This window comes from Poecile atricapillus, chromosome 28 (genome assembly GCF_030490865.1).
Source record: "Poecile atricapillus isolate bPoeAtr1 chromosome 28, bPoeAtr1.hap1, whole genome shotgun sequence".
Classification (NCBI taxonomy): domain Eukaryota; kingdom Metazoa; phylum Chordata; class Aves; order Passeriformes; family Paridae; genus Poecile; species Poecile atricapillus.
In genome coordinates this window covers 5,059,324-5,086,972 of record NC_081276.1, presented here as the reverse complement: position 1 = coordinate 5,086,972, position 27,649 = coordinate 5,059,324, and the positions used below count along the sequence as shown (strand labels likewise).

At 63.9% G+C, this 27,649-nt stretch overlaps 1 protein-coding gene across 5 annotated transcripts in view; it reads right to left on the bottom strand.

The window, feature by feature from the left end:
• The window catches only part of NFIC (nuclear factor I C), a 40,370-nt gene extending 14,581 nt beyond the window's left edge, over positions 1–25,789 (bottom strand). For 2 of the 5 annotated variants that reach the window (XM_058858835.1, XM_058858837.1), the window contains exons 1-2: positions 23,224–23,388; positions 6,504–7,035 (exon numbers count right to left, since the gene is read on the bottom strand). In XM_058858835.1, the coding sequence (XP_058714818.1) occupies positions 6,504–7,035; positions 23,224–23,253 (562 nt within the window). In that variant the 5' untranslated portion in view covers positions 23,254–23,388. Of the gene's footprint in view, positions 1–6,503; positions 7,036–23,223; positions 23,389–25,489 lie in introns of those variants that run through there. The other 3 variants (XM_058858838.1, XM_058858839.1, XM_058858836.1) reach the window with 2 other exon arrangements.
• Positions 25,790–27,649: the final 1,860 nt, after the last annotated feature.

Genomic DNA, 27,649 nt, shown 5'->3' with positions numbered 1-27,649 from the left:
TCAACCGCCGCGTGTGCCTGGTAAATCCTGGCTGAGCCGGGCCGGCCGGGCCGCGGGACCCCCCCTCCACGCTCCTTATAACGCCCGGCCCCCGGCGCCCCCCGCCCTGCCCGCAGCGCTGCGGGGCCGCCGGGGTGAGGCGGCTTTGCTGGGCCTGAGCCACGAACGCTGCGGGGGCGGCAGCTTCTCCTCCCCCTGCCGAGCGAAGCCCCGGGGAGGTCCTGGCCGGAGGCATCCCCCGAGGCGCGGGGGGGACGGACGCGCCCCGCTGCCACGTACGCCGGCCGCGGCCAGCTGGCCCGGGCTGGAGCCTGCGAGGCTCGAGCACGTTGGCCGGCGGCTGCGAGCGAGCGGCGCTGGGAGCGAGCGGGTTTGTCCTCGGCCGACCCCGGCCGGCACGGGGAGATGGCAGCGGCCGGGGGGAACCCCCCCAGGCGGGCGGCGCGGCCGCCCCCTCGCTCAGCCCTGCCAGGCCTGGGCTCCATCCAGGGCTGCCGGCGCCCGCGGAGGCGAGCGGGGACAGATGGCAGCGGGGAAAGGGATGGGGAGAGTGGGACAGACAAAGAGAAGGCTGAGCCCCCCCCCCTTCCCTGGGACTCTCCCCTGCGGGGTGCTGGCATCCAGTCCCTGCTCCCTGGGCTGGGGGCACCTGGGGGTGCAGCTGCAGGGAGGGGGTGGGAGAGAGGAGAGACGTTTGGGAGAGGGAAAGGAGAGAAAGGAAGGGAGGGAGGGAGGGAGGAAGGAATTAAAGTGAAGAGAAAGGGAAAGGAAAAGGGACACGGAAAGGGAAATATGTTGCCGCTATCTTGCTGCCCCACCAATCCCAGCCCCGTGGCAGAGCCCCACAGCACAGTCAGCCTCCCCCCCGAGTCCGATGGGCCCCCACCATGGCCCCTCCGATTCTCCCCCAAAACAAGCCCCAGCATCAGCACCACGCAGGGCCGAGAGGGCAGGTTCAAGCCCTTCCCAGGCCTGGCCAAGGCCCCAGTGCAGGGGCCAGTGTGAGAGGGGACTATCCCCATACCCCAACTGGCAATGCCAACCCTGATTGGGGGTGTAGGGGCACAGCGGGGGCTTGCCGGCGTCTGTTCCCCTCCCCTCCCGCGGCCACGGGCAGGAGGGAGCACCGTGGGCATCTGCCGCCCCAGCTGTCCCTTGCCAGCGCAGCACGAAGCCGGGAACCCGGCCAGGATGGCAACTGCGGCCCCGGGGAGGGCACGGGGCTTGCCAGCGCGGGGGGACGGCGGGTGGCGAGGGCGGGGGACGGCAGGTGCTCGTGAGAGGAGCTCGCTCATCTTTTATTCATCGGGTGCCTAACGGTGCGCGGAACCGCTCTGGCCCCTTGTCCCCTCCGGCGGCACAGGAGCCTGTGCCAGCTCCCCGGCAGGCACCGCTCACGCTGCCGGGGCCGCCGGGCTGAGCACGGCTCAAGTCGCTCCAGCGGTGACGCGAGGCCAGGGCTGGCAGCGGGCACTGCGGGGAAGCCGTCCGGCTCCGGCACGCCGCCGGCTCGGCGCACTGCGGGAGAGCCGGGGAAGCCCTGACCTCCCCAAGGTCGCCGGCACATCGATCCGGAGACTCGAGCGCATGGAAACCGCCCCGGCCGTGCCAGCGCCAGGCTTGCAGCGGGGCCGGGCTCAGGAGCGGCGGGAGCCCGGGCAGTGACGCTGCAGGAGACAGGGGTGGCGAGGGGGTGGCACCCTGGGGAGCCCCCTCCCATCCCGCTTCTGCAGCGCGCAGCCCTGAGGGCAGGAGCCCAGCCCTTGAGGATTCTTTGCTGTCTCGTACCCTTGTGCCGTTTCCCGGGGTGCGGGGTGGGGGGGTCATCTCCTCCTGGGCTTGCTGGGCTCTGCCTACCTCGTCCCCCTCAAGCCCAGCCTCTCTGGCTGTTTGACTGGGACTAGAGATACCAGAAACAGGGGGAAGGTTTGCCCGTGTTCATCTGTGTGCTGGGGGGGCTCTGCAGCCTTCCTGCCCGCCGGTGCCCAGCTCTGCGAATGACAGATCCCAAATATTGTTAACGCCATCAATCTTCTCACGACCCTGGCGATAAATATTTGCGCGGGGGCTGGCGGAGCGGCGGTGCCCGAGGAAACGCCTGCCCCTCCATCTGGAGGGGCTGAGCAGACGCTTGGCACGGCCGGCCTGGCACGGCCGCAGCGCGCCTGGGACGAGAGCCCTGGCACGGGCTCCCCGGCAGATTGGTGCCATCTGCCTCACGCCGCACCCAGCGGCGACGCTGGTGGGGGGAGATAAAGGGCTGCCAGGCGGTGGGAGACGCAGATGCTGCCACAGCACGGGGGTCCCTGCCTCCCCCCAGGTGCTGTCCGCTGGCGGCGGCATGGCCGGGGCTGCCAGGAGCTCGATGCCACCCTGGGGCCCATTGCCTGCTTGCCCTGGGCACCCATCTGCTCCCACCCCACTCGGCCTGGGGCCTCAGCCAAGGGGCAGCGCCGGGAAAAGCTCACTGCAGGGCAGAGCCTCGACCCCCTGCCCCGCTGAGCAGAGAACCTCAGAGGGTGTGAGGGGCCAGCACTGCCCCTGTTCTGCCTCTCCCCGGCTCTGGGAGCCTGGGTGGGCTGGGGGGGTCCAAGGACGGGAGCTACTAGCATGGGGATACAAGGACGGTTGGATGCATGGATGCAGGGATTGAGGAATAGGTGAGGGCGCAGGAAGGGAGCCCATGGAGGTGGGGAGCACTAGCGGGAGGGTGCAGGGAGGGGGGCACTGTCCCTCCCCACCCCAGATTGGCTGCTGCCGAGGGGAGCTGCTGGGAGGAATCTCTCTGTAATGCTCCGAAGGTCCTGGCACCATCGGCTGGGGAGATTGATTACCATTTTACTGCAATGCTTTTGACTTTCACCAGCGACCTCCGAGCTCCCCCCAGCCCCCCCGCCCCCCCCGCCGCACACCCAGCTCTGGGCTGCAGCGCCGTCCCCTCCCCCACTGCGGTGTGCACAGCCCAGCCCTTACCCAGCCCCGCACCCATCCCGCACCCAGCCCTGCTCCCATCCTGCATCCAGCCCTGCTCCCATCCTGCATCCAGCCCTGCTCCCATCCTGCACCCAGCCCTGCTCCCATCCTGCATCCAGCCCTGCTCCCATCCTGCACCCAGCCCTGCTCCCATCCTGCATCCAGCCCTGCTCCCATCCAGCCCTGCTCCCATCCTGCATCCAGCCCTGCTCCCATCCAGCCCTCATCCTGCACCCAGCCCTGCTCCCATCCTGCACCCAGCCCTGCTCCCATCCTGCATCCAGCCCTGCTCCCGTCCTGCACCCAGCCCTCATCCCTGCACCAAACCCTGCTCACACCCCCTGCCCTTCCCGCACCCATCCTGATCCCATCCTGCCCCAAAGGTGCCGGGGGTGGCGGTCGCAGGGCTGGTGCAGCCCTGGGGAGGACCCGGGCGCCCGGCACTCCCTGAACCCCAGGGCCAGCCCCGGGGCCAGCAGGGCTGGGATGGGACCCCCCCCCCCCAGCCCGGCGTCAGTTTGTCCACCCGGGGGCACGGAAAGCCGAGGATGGGGGAAGAGCCGAGGGTCAGAGCTCGCCTTTGGCGTGGGCCTGGGGGAGCCGTCAGGGCGCTCAGCCCCTGCCAAGGCTGCCCCAGACCGCGGCTGGGGAGCGCAGGGCCGGGGGCTCCTCCATCCCCCGCCTCCCCGGCGTTGCCAGAGCAGCGGCTGGGAAATTGTGCTGACACCGGCAAAAGCGGGCGGCGGGGGCGGGGGAGCGCGGGCGCACGTGCTCGGGCTGATAACGGGGGGCTGCGGGGGCTGCGGGGAGCCCGGACCGCCCGGCCGGGGGGCCCTGCGTGGGAGAGACCCTCCCAGCCCCCTGTCTTTGAGGCTGGGGATGCTGCGGGAGGCTCGGGCGAGCGGGCAGGCAGGTGAGAGGAGGAAGGAGAGGGCAGGAGCGGGCAGGCAGGAGGGAGGAGGCAGAATCAGGCAGGAGGAGGGCAGCATGTCGGGCAGGGAGAAGCTCACTGAACCCACTGCGGTACAGTGATCCCCAGCACCCCTCGAGTGCTATCACCAGCCTGGCCATGCCGTGCAGGGTCCCATCGATGTGGTGGCTTCTTTCCTGCCTCAGTTTCCCCACCAAGGTTGGAGGCTGGAGGCCACCCCCCCATCAGCCACAGCCTGACGGAATGTGCCCACTGTGGGCTGGGACTGGGCCATGCCAAGCACCCACCAGCCTGCAGCACCCCAGGGGTCCCACACTATTGCTCCTGGCCCATCCTGGTCCCCCTTAACCAGGGCCAGAGCGACCTTAACAGTGAAAGTGAGAGGCTGCCAGGCCTTATCAGAGAGTATTTACAGCCGCTGTGTTCCCAATTAGACAGTCAGGTGACTGCGGCTGCTGGGGACCCAGACACTGGGGTCAAGGTCGCCGGTGGAGGGGCGGGGGGTGGTAGAGGGGCAGCTGACACCTCCCAGGGACAGCAGCTGGACACAGCATGGCCAGGGAACCTGCCAGCACAGCACCTCAGTGAGGAACACCAGGTTGCACATGAGGACCCCGTCCCTGGGGGTCCTGGTCCCTGCCCTCAGCTTGGCCACTGTAAGGCTCCCAGTCCAGCATCAGGGTGCTCCCAGTTCAGCCCAGTCCAGGGTACTCCAGCCCAGAATGACACTGCACCTCCAGCTGAGCCACACAGGGCGCTCCCAGTCCAGCCCAGCATGCAGCAACTTCATCCTAGTCAGTACAGGGTGCCCCAACACAGCGTGCAGCACCCCAGTTCAGCCCAGCACAGCCATATCTCAGCCCAGTGCATGACACCCCATTCCCTGCCCAGGTGCACAGGGCACCCACAGCCCCCAGCCTGCACCCCGGGCCCCCCATTCCCAGCAGAGCACCCACCCTTCCCCGTGCCCTGCTGGGAATGGGTGGTGCGAGGCCCCGTTGGGTCCCTGCTGCCCTGGAGTCACATGCAGGGGCACGGGTGTGTGGTGCACGCGTGCTCACACACCACGAGACACGGCTGGGCAGGCAGCTCCCGGCTGCACACGCGTGTGCAACCACCAACATGCCCCACACCAGCCCAGGGTCCCACCTGGGCCCTGGGGCAGGGTCTGGCCCTGGCTATTCCCTGCTGGAGGCTGTACCCTGCTTTTCCCCAAAGCCACGAGAGCCTGGTAATTCTGCCAAACCCCTTCCCTGAGTAGCGGGGGAGGTCACATGCCAGCCCTGCCTCAGTTTCCCCAGTAACACCCAGCATATCCCACGGATGGCTGGGCAGAGCGTGTGCCCACACTGATTCACAACACTGGCACCTGATTTGCTGGCACTGCCGGCACCACGGTGGCCTCTGTGGTGTCACTGTCTGTCCCTGGGCTCTGGCCAGTACCAGGAAAAGAGACGCCAGTCCCATGTTCCCTCTGCTGTGGTGTTGATAAGTGTGGGCTCACGGGTCCGGGGAACATCACCCACATGTGTGGCATAGGTAGGAGGTGCTGCCAGTAGGGGACCAATATCCTGCTACCCCCGCACACCTGGGTAGCCTGGCCTGGCCAGAGGTGGCCATGAACCCCTTGAACACCCCGTGGGCTGCAAGTCACAGACCCTCCTGTCTGAGCCCTGTGCAACAGCCCAGCCATCACCCATCACCCACACAGCACCTCCCCTGGCTCCTCACACACCTGGGGGTGCTGGCAGGGTCTGTGGGGGACCCCAGCTGCTGGCAGGGTGGCTGTGCCAGCATGTCACCAGCCAGGGACAACAAACCTGCCCAGGTAAAATACCTACTTAGGAGCTTCCCCTTCCCAGCATGCGGGGAGGTGACATGAGCTGGTGGTGAGGACAAAGGCTCAGGGACCCAAACTGAGACCTGCTGCCTGCACTGCACATCATGACTCAGTTTCCCCCTTTTGACTGATGACTTTGAGAGCAGGTTTGACCTTCCCTGCTGCAATGAAAGCAGCCAGTTCTCCCAGCAAGTTCATGGGACTCCCAGACAGGTGAACGGCTGGAACCAGCATCCCCTTAGGAGCTGCCCCCACTCACGTTACTGCTGTGCCCTGTCTGACTTCACTGCCCCTGTCCCTGCCCTGCCATCAAGGGGTTGGCACCATAGTCCATGGCAAATGGGCACTGCTGGACCTCTCCCAGCTCCAGCCCTTGGGGATGCATCAGGAACAGGCTGCCTCTTCCTTGCCCAGGCTGCCTACCCACTCCTCTCAGCTAAATGCAGGATGTGGGGTTAGCTCTGGGTTTAACCCCCAAAACTCCATGCTGGGAATGCCCAGAGACAGGAGCATGCTCAGGGACCTCTGCATCCTCCTGCTCCTGGGCACCTGGGATCTGTCATGGCTGGGGGACAGGGGCCAGGGTTCACCCCCCCGAGAAGCAGTTTGGAGAGAGGGAAGCACTGCAAGGTCTGTAATGGGAAAGGCATTCGGGAGCAGTGTCCCCAGCTAGAGATGGGAAAACTAAAACAAATCCCCCCAGAGCTGGCTGTGGCAGGGCACAGCCAGGCTCTGCCCTGCATGCAGACAAGCACCCACCTCTCTCACGGACGAAATACGCCAGGTACAGGTCGAGCTCCTTGACAGAGACGCTGATGTGGTGGGGCTGGACGCAGAGGATGGGGTTGGTGCACTGGCCCGACTTGACCAGGCGCTCGCCGTCGGTGCTCTCCAGCGGGATCCCTTTGAAGAGGATGACCATGACCAGGTCCAGCCGCCACACCTTGTCCGCCTGCCGCAGGCAGTCGATGCGGCGCATCTTGCCTTTCTGGTCGGGGTTGGAGAGGACGCAGCACGAGGGCTTCTTGCCCGTGATGGAGAGCACGAAGTCCTCGCGGCACTCGGGCCGGATGTCCTTGCGCAGCTTGGCCAGGAGGCGCGAGGCCCATTTCTGCTTCACCTCCGGCTTCTCGCTCAGCAGCTCATCCTTCACCGCCCTCTCCTCATCCTTCGTCATCCTCTTCTCGTGCTTTTTGAAGTACTTGCGCTTGCGGGCCTGCAGGTTGAACCAGGTGTAGGCAAAGGCCCTGACGTGGGGGAGCAGCGCCTCGATGAAGGGGTGGAACTCATCCTGTGGAGCAGAGGGACAGGGGGTCACTCCTGGCCGAGTCCCTCCAAGCTCTCTCCCAGGGTGGCTGCGGAGACTTGGGGGGCTGCCAGGCTCATTCTCATTGGGCTGTGTCCCAGTATAACCAAATGAAAAAACTGGCAGAGGCACATACCCACCAGGGATGTGGATCCTCTCACACACAGAGAGGTTATCCCAATCCAGCAGATCTCCATAAATCCCACTGCCTGCCATTTTACCGGGCCAACAACCTGCGGGGAGTGGCTGGGCAATATTGGAGCCAGTGCAGCAGGGGGACAGGCACCTGCACGAGGCCACCTCAGCAGCACCTGGACCCTCTCCCCTTTGCAGGATCTGCCCCACCAGGTGCAGAAATCCCACCTGAAATCCCAGCTGACACTGTGCCCACCAGAGCCGCTGTGCTGGCGTCAGGCGCTGCCAGGCCACAACACCCCGGTGTCGGGTCCCCCATGCCTGCAGCATGCTGGGTGCTGCCGCTCGAGCTGAGGGTGCCTTGGATCTCTCCACTCCCTCTGGACCAGTGGGAAACTCCCCCAGTTTGCCCCAGTTGCAGCCAGCCCGGCGGCTGGCGCCTGGCCCGGCACACAAGGCGTGCTCTGACTGCCTTTTTCCATTTGGTGAGAGCTGCTGGATGAGTCCGGCCCCAAAAAGAAAACAAGGAAAATGCATCCCCCTCCCTGGCCCCTCCTTCCCGCATCCCATTTTTTTTTCCAATTTGGAAAATCAGTGCTTCCTGGCCGGGGGGCCCACAACCCCACCATGGGATGGAAAAGTGTTGGGAGCCTTCCTGGTGAGGAGCAGCACAGCTTGGAAAGCAGCAGGCAGAGGGTTGAACATCCCTGTGTGTAGCCAGGGCTGCACCAAGTTGGTCCTCAAGGGCAGGATTTGGCCCTTGGGGTCCCTCATGACTGTGGGGAGGAGGAAGAGAAGGAGGAAGGAGCTCAGCTGGATTCCTGCTGCAGGGTGTCAGGGCTGAGAGGGGGGTGGCTGGTGACAACTGCCACTGCCATGCCACAGAGTCAATCCCGTGGAGGGTGCCAAGGGCAAGTGCTGCTCTGAGGTGAGGAGGTGGCCACGGGCAGGAGCTGGGAAAGGACAGAGCTGTGGCTGTGGGATGGGGTGAGTGCTCCAGATCCGGCCCCATTCATCCCAGAGCAGTGATGCCATTCCCTGGCTGAAACAGCTGTGTCCCAGAGTGACCCTGCCTGGAGGGAACAATGTCCCCTGAAACAGGCTCCCAGCAAGGACCAGCCCCATACAGACCCTGCTAACTCCCACTTGTTCCCAAGTCCAGGACATGTCCCATTAACCCTAAATCTGCTCCCCCAGCACAAAACCTGACAACAGCCAGCATGGGTCCCATGGCACAGCCGTGGGTGTCCCCTGAACCAGTGACCCCTACACAGACTGCTGTGACCTGGCACAGATGTCTCAGTACAGACCCCATTGTCTCTGAACCCAGCACCAGTAACTGCCAGCCCCAGCCCCTGGAACAGCCCCACTAACCCCACAAAAGTCACTGCAAGCACAGATCCTTCCTCATGGGGCAGACCCTGCCATCTTTGGGGGCCACTAGCCCCTCTCTGGACCCAGAGCTGTGGCCCCACAGGTGTCCCTCCCGTGCCCAACAAGGGACAGGGGACTGCCCCCTCACTGGGTAGCCCATTGTACCCATAGCGACCCAAATCTGCAGGCAAACCCATCCTAACCTTGGGGCCCCGTCCCTGGCCAGGGGATTCATCCTGCCAGAGGAACCCCTCCTTGCCTGGAGGGGCCGTCTCTGCCTGGGGAGCCTGGCCCTGCCGGCTGCTCCCGGGACGGCCACAGGGTCTGGTTCCCGCTTCCCTCCCCAGCAGCAGCCGCTAATTCAGTGCAGCTGGGCAAGGGCTGGGCATGTGTCTTAAATCAGAGAAGAAGGTCAAAGAAAAGTAAGACAGGAGCCGAAAAAAGCAGCAGTGAGTTCCAAAAACAATACTTGGCCAGGGCGGTGGGCGGCTGATCTTCCTTGGTGGCCGGTTATTCAGACGAGCCCGACAAATTGCTGCCATCCCCTGGCCCCGCCACCCTCCCCAGGCTGCCGGCGGCAGGGCTGGCCGCAGGGCCGGGGGGACACCACGCCATTGTCCCTGTCCCTGCTCTCCCGCTTGGGAAGTGCCACCCCAGGCACCACTGCAGGGAAGCGTGGCAGGAACCAGGTTATCCGGGTTGGGTGAGGCAGCACCCTTGGGTGCTGCTTGTGCTCACTGTGGGGTCAGGGGGTGCTCGGTGTTCTGCCTCGGCACGGCAGCAGCGAACCCCAGTTTCTGTGCCCTCCCCCACCACGGTGCCGAGAATCTGCAGTTCTCACTTGGACCCACAGCTGAGACTCTCCAAAAAACCGCTGCGTGCAGAAGCCCCCGCGGCCCTCGGTGCCCCCGAAGCCATCGCAGACCCCCCCTACACTTCCCCGGGATTACGGCGGGCCGGGAGCTGCACCCAAAGCCAATGAGCCCCCGGCCAACTTTCCCTCCCGCCCGGCTTAACCCGCGCCGCGATGCCGCGGTTAAGCCGCTTTGGCAGGGCAGGCGAGGGCGGCTGGGGGGCAGCAGGACAAGCACACGGGAACGGCTGCTGTTGAGGGCTGAGGGGACGCGCTAAAGGACGCGGGGACCGTCCCCAACCGTGAAGCCAATGAGCCCCTCGGCCGGGCACCCCATCCCGGCTGGCACCAGCCGGCTTCACACCGGATCCACTTGGGAAGGCAAAGGCAGGGATGCACCGTCTGTCTGTCCGTCCCAAGCCCAGATTCCCACCGGGTTCCCCTCATCCAGCAGCCCGAGTGCCGGCAAAGGACTGGTTAAGTGTTTCTCCTGCTGTTTTTCCTTTGCGGGGCTGGGAAGCAGAGACGTGCTGCAATACCCCAGACGAGGCTGCTCCCGGGGCATTTCCGGATGGGAATCTGGCAGCAGAGCCTGCGCTTGGGCCTCATCCAACCCAGGCTTGTAAAGCCCTGCAACCCAGGCAGGAGCACGCCTGCGTCGGGTGCTGCCGGCCCCGCTCCGGGCCCCCCTGCACCCCCTTTCCAGGGGCTGCTGGAGCACTAGCTTTCCATGCCAGGTGCTGTGAGGGGAAACTGAGGCACGGGTCAGGCCCGGCTCTGTCTTGCGGTGCACTGCGGAGAGGAGGGAGGGATACTCTGTCTGGAGCTGGGCATGCCATGGAGGATTAACTCCTCCGCAGCCCAGGGTTTGGCAGCGCCAGGGATTAGGAAGGGGCACAGCGGAGGCGCTGCCTCTTCCCCTGCTTCTGCCACCGGCTCGGCAGCGCTGGGGCTCTGCACTCCTGGAGCCTCCCCCCGGGGACAGGGGATGCTCCGTGCCACGCAGGGACACAGCACCTGGCACAGGCACCGCGGCATGGGCTGGCCACCCTCCGAGCATCCTCCGCTCCAGCGCCTTGCCCAAACAGGTCGGGCTCAGTGAAACAGCCTGAATTTTCCAATGAGAAAAAAACCACGTTTCCTCAGGAAATTCCCGAGCAGTTTTCACGGGGGAGGGGCTGGGGTGAGGGGCGGAGGAGGAGGAGCGGGACGGGAGGGATCAGACACCTCGGCAGTTGATTTTGCTCCCCACCAGCGCAGCCTCGGTTGCGGGGAGGAGCGGGATGCCATCCCCGACGCGGGACAACCTCGCTGCACCGCAGCCCTGCAGAGACCACAAAGGGTTCACTCTATGAAAGGATGCTCAGCCGCCCCTCCAGCAGCCGCACACCTCCGAACTGCTGCCGGCTCCCACGGCCGCCGCTCCTGCCAGGTCCCGCGGCCCTGCGAGCCCGGGCAGGGGCTGGCAAGTCGGACGCCGGGCTCCGTGCCCCCACGGGAAGCCGTGGCGGGGTAGGGGGAAGAATGCGACTACAGGGGCTCCGGTAATCCTGAAAATCCCGGGGCCTTAAAAGGGTACAGCGGGGATTTGCTTTCCCCTCGCCAGAGCCCGTGGATGCCCTTAGCACGGAGCCTCTGGTAGCCGCTTATAACTGTTCGCCGAAGCGGCTCTGGGTAATGAGTTAACCTGGTAATGAGACCTGTTGCCGAGACAGATGCAAATGATTGGGAAGTGCTCATTAGAGGGGATGGAAGGAGGCACTTAGGCCCTGAAAGGCACCCAGCCCTTCCCGGGGCCGCCCTGCACCCTATTAGAGCCCATTTTACAATAATTGCTCCAGAGGAGGAAATCTATTTGGATTCATCATAAAGTATTTATTAACAAGAGCTTATTCATAATTTTTGCTGCTCGCCGGTGTGGCGCGGCCGGGCGTCCCGGCCTGCTCCACATCGGAACGCGGTTCCTCCTGCAGGGAGAGCGGCAGCGCTGCGCTGGGGCGGGGGCAGCGAGGGGGCAGCGAGGGGGCACGGGGGCAGCTGAGGCTCCCAGGGCAGGTACGAGCTGTGCAGGCCTTGCCTGTGCACACCCGGCCCCACGACATAGCTGCCCGTGGGGCAGAACACTCTGTCACAGCCACGTTCCCCCCCAGCTCCTGGCTGATCCAGCCTCTTCTCACTTGCAAAACCCCTCCTGCAGCCCACGCCGGGGCACAGAGCCTCGCGGTGCCCAGGGCATCTGGCTGGAAACACTGGCACAGGTGGAGGTGAAGGCAGGACACGGTGCAGCCTCCTCACAGCTTTTCTCTCCCAGAGCCTGTGGCTTCTTTTTTCACCCCAGAGCCAAGAGCATCCCCCGGCCAACATCCACACGTGGCTGGGGCTGTGGGTGAGCTGTTCCCACTACAGGTTCTGGTGGAAGGGGGAGCAGAGATGGGGCAGACGGGCTCCCACCCCTCATTTGCTGTCGCCATGTTCAGCCCCGCTCAGGACCAGCCCAGGAGGGGATGGGTGGGCGAGTACAGCCCCTGGTGCTCACCACGCACCCGGGATCACAGTGACTACCCACTCCTCACTGAGCCACCCTGGGGTCCCCACACCTGGTGCTGCCCAAAACCGCCCACCCGGTCCTCTGAGGTCCCCACGGCCCTCGAGGGCCGGGCCGGTGCCCACCTGCCCGTGCCTACGTGCCAGGGCAGGAGCGGTGCCCGTGCTCGCCCTCGCAGGTGCTGCGGCTGCGAGCGGGGGCGCGGGGAGCGCGCCGAGGCCGCGGGTCACAGGAGGCCGTGGCGGCAGAGAACCTGCCAGTTGCTTTGGAAAACAGCAGGAAGAAAAGCAGCTCTCTTGGCAGCCCCGGGCTCCGGTGCCAGCGCTGCCTGGGCCCCCGCCAGCCAGCACAGCCCGCTCTGCAGACGGCAGCTGGGGGTGGCCCAGGTGGGATGGAGCCGGAGGGGGCTTCTCCGGCGGCACGGTACGTGCCCCGACATCGTGCCCAGCACCGCCTCTGGTCTGCCTGCGTGCACCCCCACTCCGGCAACAACTGGCATTGCCGGTCCCCGGCCTTCCTAAATGCACCCCAAACTATGGAGCAGCGTACCCAGCATGCAGGGAGGGGTACGGATACCCCGGGGATGTATCCAGTAGCAACATGGCTAGCACTGGCTGCTGAAGGAGCCAAGAGGGCTCTGCGGAGGGAGGCTTGACGGTGTGAGAGCCCAAAGGCACTCGCTGCCTCCCTGGAGACTCAATTGGACTTCCCAGGTTCCTCAGTTTCCCCGTGCGCCATCTCTGCGCGTCCCCTTTGGAGTTCGGGAGCCGACGGCTCAGCCGCTTTCCCAGGGTGACCCCACCTGCCCCCAGAGTGAGGCGCTGCCTTTCCAAAAATAAGGAAACTGAGGCACGTCACCTGCCAGGCCAGCCCACAGAAGAGGCAGGATGCGATGGTGACTGCTGAGGTCTGGGAGAGGTCTGGAAGCTGCACAGGAGATGTCCCCTCGTCCTGGGAAGCATCCCATGGCCAGCGGCACCAGAGCCACGTGGCTTCCCAGCTGAAACCCCCCCGGGGCTCCAAGGAAGGGAAATGTTTTATGGAACTGGGAAAAAAAAAACTTTGCCAACTGGTCCTGGCACTGCTAGCTCCTCCGCCCTGCCCTGCGTCAGCGTGGGGCCCTGGGGGTGGCCTGTCCCCCCCATCCCTGCTCCTGGCACATGGCGGGGGCTGTGGTGTCCGAGACCTAACACTGCCCAGATCCCAGGGTCTCAGCCTGGGAGCTGCCAGGATGTGACCCAGGGACGGAATTTGCTCCCAGGAGCACAGAGGGAAACTGAGGCAGGAGATGCCTTGGGGCTGGTAGCACCGTATTTGCTCTGGGCAGGGGGCACCACCAGAAAGGGTCTCTCCAGCCCCCCCCCGGGCCAGGGCCAAGGCTCTGAGCTCGGCTTTAGCCCCTGACGCAGGAGGTTTTATTTCCCTCCCAACATATTTTTAGCTCTGCCTGCTTTGTCCTGGCCCTTTCGAGGGGGGTTAATTCCCCCCCATTGTGCACCATTAAAGGTGTAGGGGTGCAGAGAGGTTTCCCCAGATCCCTCCTGGGGGTGCCTGCCCGGGGGATTGGTGCTTGGGGGTATCTCTGCACCCCATGATGGGCAGTGCCGTGATGAGTTTGCAGGGCTCACTCCGCTGCAAATCCAATCCCTGGAGCAAGTCAGTGGTTAAAAATAGCCCCGGCCTTTTGCCGCAGAATCGGCGACCTTGCAGGAGGATCGGCCACCCCAGGGCCCTGGAGGTGAAGAGTTCATGAGCCCCCCCACAGCCTCAGTGCCTCTGCTGTGCCACGGATGTGCCAAGGGCTCAGCCCTCCTCCAGCACCTCATCGGTTCCCTGGGTGCTCGGGACAACCTGCCAGGACCCTCCACAGAGAGACGGAGAAACTGAGGCATGGGGTGGTGCCTGGAGATCAAAGGGGCTGGGCGTGTCCCCAGAGGGTCAGCTCTGAGCCTGGCCAGGCCCTGCACGCCGAGCACTGAAGTATGGGACTGGTTCAACAGGGTGGAAGGGGGATGTTCATCTGCTTTCGGCAGCTCAACAGAGCTTTCCTGGGGAGATTCAAAGGCTGAGCCCGGCTGGGTCCTATTTCAGGAGGGTTTTGGATGCCTCCCAAGCGACAGAAGTGGGTGGGGGCTGACCTGCACAAAGGGACTCTGTTTGGGACGCTGGGCTCCGCTGGTGCCCGGCGCAGAGGCTGCTGGCTGTGGCCGGTCCCTTGTCCCCCCATGTGATGGGTCAGCAGCCCGGGTTGGGCAGGGGGCTGCTGCCCTCCCCCTGTGCTGGCTGCTGTTCCCCACCTGGATATAAACTGAGGCCCAGGGCAGGACTGCCCTTGCCTCCCTGGTGCCGCCGTAACCGCTAAGTGACACTGCCGTACCACGGAGATGGCCGTGCCAACCTGCCTCGTGACGTGGGCTCCAACAGCCACCCGCCCTGGGCTACTTGCCCAGGCTGGACCTGAGCCATCCTCTAGGGGAGTCCAAGGTCCCTCAGTGGGGTCGGGCGCTTTGGGAGCCAATACCTCTGTCACAACTCCACGATGGAACAGGAAAACCCCTCAACAGGCCGGATCCCACCAGCCCGATACCACCACAGGGCACGCTGGGGTACCAGCACACCAACACCACTGGCCCTGGCACTGGGAGTCCTCCTGCATCACCTCACCCTCTGCCCCTGGCCACCTCAGGGCCTGGGGGGCTCCAGAAAGCTCAAGGGACCATGGTGCCATGACCAACCTGTACACATCGCACGCTGCCTGTCACACGCAGAGCTGTGAGCGCCCACGGGCGCCAGCAACAGAGACCCTGGCATGGGGTCTGAGGTCCTCACCAAGGTGACACTGGGCAAACTCCTGTCCCCACAGTGGACACAACAGACACAGCTCAGCCCTGGCTGCTGCCAGTGACTCCTCTCTCCAACCAATTCCCCACCACAAGGCAAGGAAACTGGTGAGCGCATCCCGGTTCCCTCCGGCGGTACCTCAGGATGCGATGCAGTCATCGTTAATGCATCTGGACTCATTTATGGGGATGAGAAAATGTTTCCAGGTTTCCCACAAAGTCCCATTAAGATCCCAGTCCCACTCTATTTTTAGTGCCCTCATCAACAACGCCTTTCCCAGCCACCCCGGCGCTCCAGAGCCCCATGGGGCTGGTGGGGGCACCCTGGGCACACGCCTGCCTGGCTTTGTGGGGAGCTGAGCTGCACCCACACTGGGTGGCTGGAGGGGGCAAACCCTGGACATGCATTCCCCGACCCAGCAGCCTTGCACCCATGGGTGCACCCTGGGGGTGAGGGTGTCCCAGCCTGGCATTTGCTTGGGAGCAGAGGAAGAAAGAAACATGGTGGGAAGCAGCAGAAAAGGCCACCCCAGGTCACTGCGTCAACGGAGGCTGCAGGACCCCACTCACCACTCACAGAGGGTGGAGAGCAGCTGGGTCTGAGCACCCCTGCAGGTGCAGGGTCACACCCTGCAGCACCAGATTGTCACTTGGCGATGGCCAGTGGCTGGCCCAGCCAACCCGTCCATCAGCAACCCCCAGTGCCCTGGCAGAGTCTCCTCCCAGGCAGCGGGTGCCCACAGGGCTCTCGGTGCAGCTGGCAAGGGCACGAGGATCCTGCCCTCGGCACTGCGCCCTCCCGGGCTATCTATAGCCATGACCTCAGCGAGAGCCGGGGCAGGACCCGGCCGCACATCGTCCCTTCTTGGCAGGGCCACCGCCTCAGCCCCCACCCGGCACAGAACTGCCGCCAAGCCGAGGCTTTTATCCCGTACGTTCGCTAATCCGACGGGATTCGATGTCAGGGGCTGCCCACGAGAGGCTCACAAAGGCCGTTTCCAGGGGTGCTCAGCCAAGCGATGGAGAACGCCAGCCGGGAAGGGCAGACGGCGGTGCTGGGTGTCACCGCCTTAGGTGACAGGGTCTGACCCCGGGGGCTGGACGGGAGGGAATGTGTGACCCGGCTGCGAAGAGGTCGAGCAGGGGACGTCCTTGCGTAGGCAGGGGTGACATGAGGACACCCCGCAGCTGCTCCCCGCAGGCGTCGGGGTCACAGCCTCCCGCAGAGCCGGGGGTCGTGGGGAGGACCTGCTCCATCTGCACCCGCTGCCCCGGGGAAAGCAGGGAAGGGGTGGCCCAGAGGAGGGGAATTTCCCCGGCTTTTTTCTCCAACAAGCTCCTTGGCTTGTGCAATTAGAGAAATTTGTTTAACAAACTCCCGGGGGAGCGGAGCGGGAAGGTGGGGTGGCGCTCGGCCAGGGCGCTGCTCACACAGGCCCGCTCCCTCCCCGCCTGCGCCTTTGATCAGCAGCGCCCTGCGCCGGGACGGGAGCCGTTCCCTGTGGCCACCAAGTGCCACCAAGTGCCCCGGACCCCGCGGACACGCTGCCCCTGGCAACCCCTTAGCACGTGTGCCCTCAACTGCTGCTTCGCAGCCCCCTCTGCTCATCGCCCCATTCCCTCGTGCTCGCCGGGGTGGCACGACCCTGGCACCCTGGCACGCTCAGCTCCAACCTCGCGGGCCACAGGTGCGCACACGTGTGTGCCCCACTGGCACAGCACAGGCTCCGGGCGCGCACTCGCCCGCTCGCTCCCGCTCTCTTTCTCATGCGATGCCATTTCCATCAAAAACTCTTTACTCGGCACTTTTCCCCTCATTGGTATTCACGCCGCGCTCTCGCTGCCCTGGCGCACAGGTTACTAAAGGAGATTTTGCGGCGCAGCGTGGCGGGGGTCACATTTCAGCCTGCGCCGTCTCGCTTTCCCAAATCGCTGGGCAGCAGCCAGGGACGGCGGGAGGGGGTGCAGGATCCGGCACATCACAGCTCCCGCCAGGCGACCGTGGGACCGAGCGGCCTCGCCGCCTGTGGCAGCGGGGCGAGGCGGGCTGGCGGCTCTGCAGCACACAGTGATGGGTGGCTCCCTGGGGACAGCCCGCAGGTCACCGGCTCTCGCTGTCCTCCCGGCAGCCCCACGTGCCTGTGCGATGTGGGAGCACCTGGAAAAGGGGGTCTGAGCAGAGCGGGGGGCACACGCTTGGCTTTGCCACCACCCACCAGCACCCAGATAAACCCTGGGTGACATCCGCTGTGCCCCTGGTGGGACCGTACCGCCAGGATGACATCCTGGGGTGTGGAGGGAGCAGCGGTGCCTCTCTTTTTCAGGACTGATTTGGGGAAAGGGGAAATGTCTGGGTGGAAAATCAACATTTCTCTCTCATGGGCTTCTTTTTTTTTTTTCCTTTGAAAGCAAAAATATTTCTTGGTTTTTCGTGATCAGAAACATGTTGGGGGTTTTTTTGGACAACAGCCGGTCGGTCAAATACCATTTCCCCGTGAAGGGAATGCAGGGGCCCTTTGCAAGGAGAGTGAAAGCCGTCCCAAAAAACAAAATAAACCTCCCAGTTAAAAAAAAAAAAAAAAAAAAAAAAATCCACCTGGTTATGGTGAATAAACTCCCAGGGAAGAGGGGTCAGCAGGAGGGTCCAATCCCAGTATTCCCATGCCAGGCAATGCTGCTGGAGCGGTGGCGGTGGTGGGGAGGGCAATGTCCACGGCAGGCAGCCTGAAGCCCAGACCTGGGGATTTTGCCCAAAATGCTGCTCAGTGCTGGCTGCTGGCCGGGGAAGGAGGATTAATGCGCTTTTAGAGCAGTGGTGAGTTAACCGAGAAATCAATCCTTGGCAGTGGCTGGCCCCAGGTCCCCCAGCGCGTGAGCGCTGCCGCACCTGAGCCACGGGATCCTTTCCCAGCTCCTCTCCAGGACTTGGGAAGCTCCGGGTCTTGGCGGCTGGCGCAGGGCGTTGGGTCCTGGCCAAGCTGGCACAGAGCGCCCGGCCGCGGGGGATGCCTGCCCAGGGCCGACGTGACGGATGGCGAACTCAGCCGCCTGCCCGGGTTTGAGCCAGGCCCTGGGATGCCCGGGGGTACCCTGTGCATCCCCTCCCTGCAGCTGGCACGTCCCAGGGGTCTGCGTACACCACTGGAGGGTGGGATCTCAGGGTGTCTGGCTACCACGGCAGGGAGGGAGGCTAAGCTCAGGCTTTTGCCTGCACCAATTTGGTGGATCCAAAAGCATCTTGGTACCGAAAATCCATGAGGATTTGTCACTGGGCACTCCTAGCCCACCATGAAGGGGTGCCCCACTCAGACTCAGCCCCACCAGCCATGCCGTATGGACGTCACTAGTGGTGCCACATGATTCCGGCAGGGCTCGGCACCCACTGATGCCCTGGCTGCTCCCATCGCCTTTGCCACTCTGCCTCAACCTGCCCGGCACACCCCAGGTTCTGTGGGAGAAATCCTCTCCCTATGGGTCCCTAAGGAGCACATCCCTGCCACCCCAGGGCCCTGCCTGAACTTCCCAACTTGGGTGCAAGGACTGATGGGGACAGCAGTCCCCCTGGCCCCCTCCCACGGGCAGCCACCCCCCTCGGAGATGCTCTGTGCCGGCACGGCCATTCCCACACAGAGGAGCCACAGCACGGCCGGGGGTGGCAGGCAGCATGCCAGCTTCTCAGGGAGGGGATTTTACCTCCCCGACAACTCTCCTGCTTCCCCTTCAATGAGGGACTCTGGGGATGCTCCCCATCACCGTCACCATCCCCATCCTGCCACCAAGGGCTTGGCTTGTGGCTAGAACAGGTGCAGGCATAATGGGAGTGATGGGGAGAAATGGGCACCCCTTGGGCTGCAGAGATGTGTCCAGGGATGGTTGGCGCAGGCACCATCAGGCAAGGAAGGAGGGTGAGCAGACAAGCAGTTCTTGTCCCTGAGGCCATTCCCAGAGAGCCCTGCCTGGCAGGGACCTGCCTCCACCACCTCCAAAGGCGGGAGACACTGACCCTCGCTTTCCCTGTGAGTCCCAAATCCCTATTCAGGCCCCCCTCGCCGTGCACAGCCCTGGGTCAGGATGGATCCCTCGGTGCCACCGTGGCAGTTCTCCCCTGGGTTCTTGAGCTCCCCATTCCAGGGCTGCCCAGGGCTCCTCGGGGAGCCGCCTTTCTCACTCTTTGCTATGCCTTGATAAGGGCTGGCTGGGCCAGCCCTTGCCATGGTTCCTCTGCCCAACGCGCCTTGCCACGCCAGCACTGCCCTGGCCACACCGTCCACGCTACAGCCACCCCTGCAAGGGGGGAAAACCGCCGGGTCAAAACAGAATCAGGCTACAGCTCCCAGCATCCATCCCCAGCCCCACCAGGCTCAAAGGAATAGAAAAGCACCAAAGGGAGCTGTTCCCAATTGCTCCAAGAGCTCCGGGCAGTGCTCTGGGCTCTGACAGCTGGGCTTTGTTCAGCAGTCTGCAAAGGCGTGCGCACACCCGCACCGCTGGGCACGCGGTGGGATCGCTCCCTGCCCCGCTACGCAAGGAACTGAGGGACCTGAACCACAGTCAGGGAGGGAACCGTGGGCAGGGTGAATCTGCCCAGGGAGGGGAGAAATCGGCAGGTAGCTCGAAAAAGGGCAGCTGCACCAGGCCCCAGACAAGTTCAAGGTGATGAGGGGGAGAGCGGCACAGTGCGAGCGCCGGCCAGAAGCCCCTCATGCTGCTGGCTTGATCCTGTCCGCCTCCCTGCATGCCCACTCCGGCCCTCCGATCCAGCGTCAGAAACCTCAGTGCAAACAGGATCTGTTTTTCCCGGGTGAGGATTTAAGATGGGATCAGGCAGGAGCAGCGGGGTAGGGCTCGCCAGGGCAGGCGGGCACGGCGCGGCGGGCGCCGCGGGGAAAGCGAGGATCTCCCGAAGGTTGCGTTTAAAGAACAGCCTCATTGTTTTTCCCAAACAATACTCAGCAGATGGGAGAATTGAAAGTGTGTTGCAACCTTCCCTCTCTTCCCCCGCCATGCCCGGCTTGCTGCTCCCATCCTTTGGCAGCCGATCTGAGCTCCCGGCTGGAAACCAGTTCTCCGGAGCTACTGGTGGAGGGGGTGAGCACCGGTGCTGAGCAGCCCCGGCGCTTTTGGGAAGGGGGCTTGCCAAAGGATGTCCCATGAGATGTGCCCAGCAGGCAGCTCCCCGCTCCAGCCACGTGCCTGCAGCAGCGGCGGCAGCCGAGTGATGTGCGGAGCCCGGCCGTGGCCGGGGAGAGGTGGGATCCCCTCGGATGCCTGGAGATGTGGCTGTGACCGTGCCACGTGGCCGCAACACTTCTGGCTGCCCAACTCCACCCCCCAGGCCCCGAACTGTGCCCGTTCGCTGGTACTGAGGTTTGTGCCAGGCCAGCTTAGCCAGGCGCTCCCCAGTGCCCCTCGGATCCTGAGCCACCGACTGTGGCACACACGGAGGTCCGTGCCTGGCCACTGGCTCTCAGTCGGGCAGTGCGGGTGCATCACTTCTGCCGTCTCAAAATCAGCTCTGCACCCCTAGCATGGAGCCTGGGAGAGGGAAGAGGGTCCCTGACCAGACCCTGGTGGGATGCACCAACTTCCAACCTCCAACACTGCAGCTGCCTTGGAGGATGGCGCCCATTTCACTTCATTCCCATCCTCCAGGTACCAGGGTGAGGGGCTGGGGGTGTGCTGGGGGCACTGCTGGGGTACCAGGCACGAGCCAGAGGTGTAGGAGCATCACCAGTTATAAAATTTGCAATATTCCCCCACCAGAGGTATCCCAAATCTCCCCCCAGTATGGATCCAGGAGACAGGGATAACCAGCTTTGGAAATCCCTTCGGCTTCTCGGCAGCAGCTCCCAAGGGGACACACGTGCAGGTCCCTGGCAGGTGCTCAGCTCCAGGGTTATTTTGGAGCCTGGGCAGCCGGACACCCCCCACCTCCCGCCCCGCTTCCCCGTGGGCAGGGTGAGGCCTCGTGCGTGGCGGCGGTTCCGGTGCTGCTTCCCTGCTAATCCAGGCAGCTCCCTCTTGACTTCCCGGCCTGTCCCCGAGGGGGGACAGAGGTGAGCTGCGGAAGCGGGAGGAAGTCCCCGGGCAGGGACACAGAGCTGGGGAGGGCACAGAACCACCCTCTCGCCTTGACGGGAGACGCGGCCGAGGCCGTGGCCAGGAGCGGGTGACGGGCGATGCCTTTGCCAGGGCTATTTTGGTGCCGCTGGGCTCTCCAGCTCGGGCCCGTTCCGGCGGGGAAGGGCGGCTGCCGGAGGGGTCCCCGGTCCCAGCGGCCGTGCCGGGCTGCAGGGGCTGCCAGCGCTGCTGGTGGGAGATGCGCAAAGGCCAAGGCAGGGCGGCTCCCGCGCACGTTCCAATGTATCCACATCACCATCCGCAGCTCCCGAGCCCGGGAGAGCCTGCCCGCCGAGCGGGTGGGATGGGAACGGCAACGGGAACGGCAACGGGAATGGCTGGGAACGGGAATGGCTGGGCTGGCGGTGGGGGACGATGGCTGGTCCCATCCCAGCCGGGCTGGATCGGAGCTGAGGCTGTGTCAGGGTAAGGGGGAGGACACCAGAGCCTTCCCCGTGCCCAGGCAGTGGGGCAGAGGATCCGCGGGGGAAAAACCAGCTCCCCTCCGTGGGCCAGGAGTGCTGGGAACAGCCCGGGTTTGTGAGAAGAGCTCCTGCCAGCCCCGGCCCGGCCAGCGACCGCACGGCTTCCCACATCACACCAGCACTGTGAGCTGGCAACAACAGGCGCTGCCAACCCAGCACCAGCTGGAGACTGGGAGGGTCGGGAAGTGGCGGGACCCCTGGGAGGGATGGAGTCAAGGATGGCAAGGAAAGAGAAAAAGAGAAAGAAAAAAAGGGGGGAAAAAAAGAGAAAAGAGAAAAGAGTATGAAAGAAAGCAAGAAAGAAAAAAAAGCAAGGGAAAAATTAAAAAGAAAAATAAGAAGGGGAAAAAAAGTACAAATAAAAATAGAAAAAGAAAAAAAAAAGAAATAGTTAAGAAAAAAAAAAAAAGAAAAGAAAAGAAAAGAAAATGAAAGAAAGAGAAGTAAATAAGCCAGATTGAGGTGTGACCCTTGCCAAGTCAACCACACGACAGGGAGCACCACCTCAGGGTCATCTGAGCAGCCCTGGTGCTGCCCACCCTGCCCGTGTCCTCAGCAGCCTCAGGCTGCGGCTGGGGAGAGCCGGCCCCGGCCCCCGCCCAGCGCCACGAGGGGACCCCCGGACCCCCACGGGCAGCGAACCCCGAGCCCCGAGGCAGAGGCAGCTGCGACCCGAGGGAGGGGGTCTGGCAGGAGGGAGCCTGGCACGGGCAGGGGGGTCCTGCGGCAGCACCCCCTCCCCACAGCGGAGCCCCCGTGGGGTGCAGCACGAGGCCGGGCCCGGGGCGGGCAGCGGCTGCCAGCAGGGAACAGGTTCCGAGGCGGGGAAAGCTGCCTGCTCAATAATTAAATAAATATCAGCGATCAATAAGCACTATGCAAAGGCAGAGCCGCAGTGGTCGTGCTGTGGGCAAGGGGGGGTTCCTGAATCTCCCCCCTGTGGCCGTAGCGGCTGCCGGGGGCGGATTTCGGGGACGCCCCGCTTTGGGCCCAGGCACAGCCACCCTGCCGCGTGCCAGCGGCGTGGCCTGGGGTGACACCGGTGTCCCCACGCACGGCTCGGGGCTGCCCCTCGTCACCCCGACAGGGACTGGCATCGCCCCTGGCCTCGGATACTGAGGGTGGCCCCCACATCCTGCTGTGCACGACCCCCCTGCCCTCTCGGCCGCCAGTGCAGCGTGGCACGGCCGGGTGCACATTGTCCCAAAGTTGGAGGATTTAGAACAAAATGCCCGTGCCCCCCCGAGCCTTGCACCCCACCATGTGCAGCTCGGCTGGGAGGGGGGAAAGGAAAAAGTTTCACACGACGCAAGAGGCAGCACGGCCGAGCCCGAGCCTGCAACGCCGAGCCCCCCCCACGGCCCCCGAACCCACCGAGGACCCCCCGCACCCCCCGGTGTCCCCCTTCACCCCCAAAGCCGGCGGCTTCCCTGCACCACCCACCTCTGGGCGCAGCAAACAAAAAATAAAACCCAAACCACAACGCAATCTTCCAACCCCCCCACGCCCCAAGTGAAAGTGAAGGCTGAAAAAACCCAAAAAGCACCAGAAACACCATAAAAAAACCCTGCAAAAGGCGAGGGAGGGGGACAAGCGGGGAAAGCGGCTCCTCTGAGCAGCCCTGCACGGCCTCAACCCGCCTTTCTCTGCTATGATTATTTTTAGGGAGGGGGTGTTGCATTTTCTTGGGTTTTCTTTCTTTCTTTTTTTTCTCTCTCTTTTTTTTTTTTTTTTTTTTTTTTTTTGTATTGCAACTGTTACAGACTGTTGCGGCGAAAGGAGCAAATTGGGGTGGGGGAGACGCGGGGGGGTCCCGGTTACCTGGGTCAGGCAGAGAGGAGACGAATACATCCCGAGCCGTGCTGGGAAAGTGCCTAATTGCAGGGCTGAGACTCGAGGCGTAAAAGTTACTGAGTCATTTCGGAGGCTGGAGCAGTCCGGGCGTTTTTTCTCTCTCTCTCCTCCGGAGCGGCTCTGCGGGGCCCGGGGGGGGGCAGCCGGGCACGGGGGGGTGGCCCCGCGGGAGGGGGGGCCGAGGAGGAAATAAAAAGATTCCAACTTCCACCCCCCCGCCAAAAAAACTAAAAAAAAAAGAAAACAACCAAAAAAACCCCCAAAAAACCCAAACCAAAACAAACCCTTAAAAAAAATTAAAAAATAAAAGGCAAAATTACCCCCCCCTTGGAAAATAAAGCGCTGTTTTTTTTGGTTGTTGTTGTTTGTTTGGGGCTGCTGGGGGAGAGGTTTAAAGAGGCAGAAGGGTCATCCTCGCCCCGGGGGGGGGGGGTCGGGGGTCCGCACCCAGCCTGCAGGCACGGGCGGCGGGGAAGTTAGAAGGGAAGCGGCTCCATCCGAGACCCGGGCAGCGGAGAGAGAGAGAGGAAAGAAAGAATGAGAAAATGAAAAAAAAAAAAAAAAAAAAAAAAAAAAAGGGAAAAAAAAAGAGCGAGGAATGAAGTGACGTTATGAAAAAAGCCCATCCCAAAATATTACATCCCATTTAAAGATGTAGGAACCCCCTTTGGCTCGCAGGGCCGAGGTGCTGCGGGGCAGGGGGGGTTGGGGGAGGGACGGGGCCCCCTCGGGACGGCGAATTCCCCCCTCGCCCTGGCGCGGCCACACCGAGCGCGCCCGGCTTTGGGTGTTTTTGGGGTTTGATTTTTGATTTTTTTTTTGATTTTTTTTTTAAAAAAACTAAACGGATCCAATCCAGAGATGGGAGAGAAAAAACGCTGCAGATTCATGTGCAACTTCTGGGCAGCGGCCCCGGCGCGGGGGGGTGGTAGCGGTGTTACCGTCCGCACCCAGCCCCGCCGGCCCCGCGCTGCCCCCGCCGCATTCCGCTCATCCCGCGGACTCGCTTTATTCTCCCCCGCGTTACTGAGGTACCGGCAGCAGCACGGTGCCGCGGGGGGAGAGAGCGCCACGGGCAGCCCTGCACCCCCCCATCGTCCCGGGGAGCCCCGCAACCCCCCCCGCACAAAGAGAGCGGGAGATGAAAAAAGCGGAGCCTGCACCCGGCAAACTCCAAACCGCAAGTTCACTCCGCAACCCCCCGGCCCTGGCGGATCGCGGGCGCTAATGACGCTAATTAGAGAGCGCGCGGGGAGCGCCACGGCGGAGCACAAAGGGGATCCCCGGGCACCTCCCGGCCCGGGGGGGCCGCTCCCCTCCCGCACCGGGGATCGCCGCTCCCTTCAGGGACCTGACCCGCAGCGCGGCCGCTCCCGGCGCGGGGCCGCGGCTCCACCGCTGCCTCTCTCCCCCCCAAAAATAAGAAAACCGCTTTTTCTGCCCCCTTTTTTTCTTTTTTTTTTTCTTTCCTCTGCGGGGACGAGCCCCCGCAGCGCCTCTCCCGCACACTGATTTTCACTCTCAACTTCTGCCGGCCCCGCGGCCCATCCCCGCCCGGGGTTGGGGTTCATCCCGCACACTCCTCCCGCAGGGACAATCCCGTCCCCGCGGGATGCGGCGGCTCCGCACAAACTTGGCCGGGCGGGCCCCGCTTCCCGCATCCTCCCGGGGCGGCTCGGGCCGCGCTCCCGCCGTGGCCTGGCAGCAGCAGAAGCGGACGAAGTCGCGCACAGCGGGCCCGGGGGAAATGCTTTTATTCTCGCATCGAGGAAGGTAATTCCTCTCTCCCACCCCGGTACGGGCAGGACGACGCCGCGCAGCGCGGACTTGAGCGCGACCCTCCCGGGCGTCACTTCCAAGTTCAAGTCGGTGCGGCTGGCGGCCTCTCCGCCCCTTTTTTAGCGGCCATTTTCAGCTCCATCCAGCCCTCCGCTGGCTGCGGAGGCTCCCCCCGCGCCGCGCCGCGACCTCCCCGCCGGGCGGCTCCCGCCGCCGCCTCCGCCCCCCGGTACCGCGGGGCGGGTGGGCAGGGGGAGGAGAGACGGCGGCAGCTTCCCCCTGCCCGCCCCCGCCGCCCCGCGCCCCCCCGCCCCGACACCGTATTAAACTCGCCCCGCCGCCCCCTCCCCGGCAGCAACTTTTGCTCGTGGGGGCACCCGCAAACACGCGCACACGGGGGGGTGAAGGGGAGAGGGGGAAGTAGAAGAGAAAACGAAAGTGTCATGGGACCTACCATCGCCAAGTGCAATTAACGGGCTCCAAGTTGCTGCGAAGCGCAAAGCAAAGAGGATGGATGGGCTGGTTTGGGATTTTGGTCTAAAACGTGTGTTTTCCACCGCGCCGAAGGAGGAGGAAAAAACCGCTGCCCCCCGAAAGAATTAAAAAATTAAAAACCCAATAATAATAATAATAATAACAACAATGATGATAATTATAGTAAAAGTCCTCCGAGGCCAGCGGCACAGCACAGTGTCCCCCGCGGGCGGTCACCCTCGCTCCGGTTCCGTGGCCATGCTCCGGGCGGGGGCCGGGCCGCGGGGCGGGGGGCGCGGGGCGGCGGTGACGGGAGCGCGGAGCCCGCGCCCGGCCCGGCCTTGTGCGCTGCGGGGGTGGCGGGGCTGGGGGACGGCGGGGAGGGGTGCGATAGGTATTTTTGGGAGGCAAGCGGGAAAAAAAAAAAAAAATCTAAAAATTAAAAAAATATAAATTTAAAAAAAATAAAAATAAAGCCCGGGAGCGGGGCGGGCGGGCGGCGCCTACGGCAGAGAAGCACGGGCATCCCCCCCGCGCCCCCCCGGCGCAGCCCCACTCCGGCCGGGCACGGCTCCTCCTCGCAGCCCGCAGCGCCCCGGCCCCATCGCCGCCGCCCCCGCCTCCTCCTCCTCCTCTGCCTCCTCCCCTCGCCCGGGGCACCGGCGGCGTTGCGGCGGGGACGCTCCCGGTGCGGGGGCGGGGAGGGAGGAGGAGGAGGAGGAGGGAGAGAAGGAGGTGGAGGAGGAGGAGGAAGGCTCCGGCCCCGCTCGCCCGGCAGCGCGACGGCGGCCCCCGGATGGTGCGGGTAGGTGGCGGGGGCTGCGGCGCGGCCCCCCCGGGCCCGGCTGCCTGCGGGGCCGCCCCTCCGGCCCTGCCCGGCGCGGGTGGGGGCGGCGGGGGGGGCGCGGCCCCGGTGCGGAGCTACCGCAGCGCGGGGAGGAGCCGCGGGCAGCGCCGGGCCCACCGCCCGCCCCCGGCCCGGGCATCCCCCGGGCACCCCCGGCCCCGCTCAGCCCTGGCCGCCAGCCCCCGGCCCGGGCATCCCCGGCCCCGCCGAGATTGAACCTCAGCCCCATCCCCGGCACACGGACACCCCCGCGCCCCACGGACACACCTCACCACCCCCGCTGCGGACACCCCCCCTGGTCACCCCGATCCCCCCGGTGCGGACACCCCGGTGGTCACCCCCTGCCACCTCTGTTCCCGGAGGCAGAAGCCTCCCCGTGTCGCCCCCCCGCCACCCCCAGCCCCGCTGCAGACACCTGCCCTGGTCACCCTCCCTGCCGCCCCCCGTCCCTGGGGGCAGACACTCCCCCCCCCCCCCGGCTCCAGCCCTCTCGAGCATCCTCCATCCCTGCCCCTTCATCCCCTCCAGGGTTCCCCACCCACCCATCCCTGTCCCCCCCATGCTCTCGTGTTCTCCCCAGCCTTCCCTTCACTCCTTCCCCAGGAACACCCCCGGATTCCTCCCCCATCCCTTAAAGCCACGGGCTGCTTTGCCCCCTCCCCAGTCCCACTCAAAAGTTGGCAGCGACTCGGGCACTGGCTTTGGTCTGGGAGTGGTGAAAGGCTCGTGGGGGGGGAGAGCGATTCCTTCATTTCTATCGACCCCTTTTGTGTCTGGACCTGGATTTTTAACCCTTGTTATCGAGTAATCCTTTAATCTCTTAATCCTTTCAAATAACCATATTTTTCTATAGGAAGGCAACAAAAATTAGATATTTTTTTCAGTTTGCTGAGGGCCGAAGTGTGCATCGTGTGCTTGGATTTTTCGGCACGCTCCGTAGTCCTGAACAAACAGGAACATAATCTCTGTCTGCCTTGAGCTCAAATGGTTTCAGTGTGATAAATAATATGCTAAATAATTTATTATATATTTTAAAAATAAAATTAAAGCAAACTACTCAGCCATTTCACTAGTTTTTATTCCATAATTTTCTCCCTCTTTTTTATATATATACTTTTTTTTTTTAGGGGGGTGCTCTGAGCCTGATTGTTTTTACAAGGGCTCAGCTCAAATTTAGCAGGGATTTTGGATACAGGGGAGGTTTATTTTATCCATCCCCCATATCTCCTCTGCCTGTTAAACCCACCACATGCATACCAAGATACTGGACATTAATTTGTACATTCACAGGGT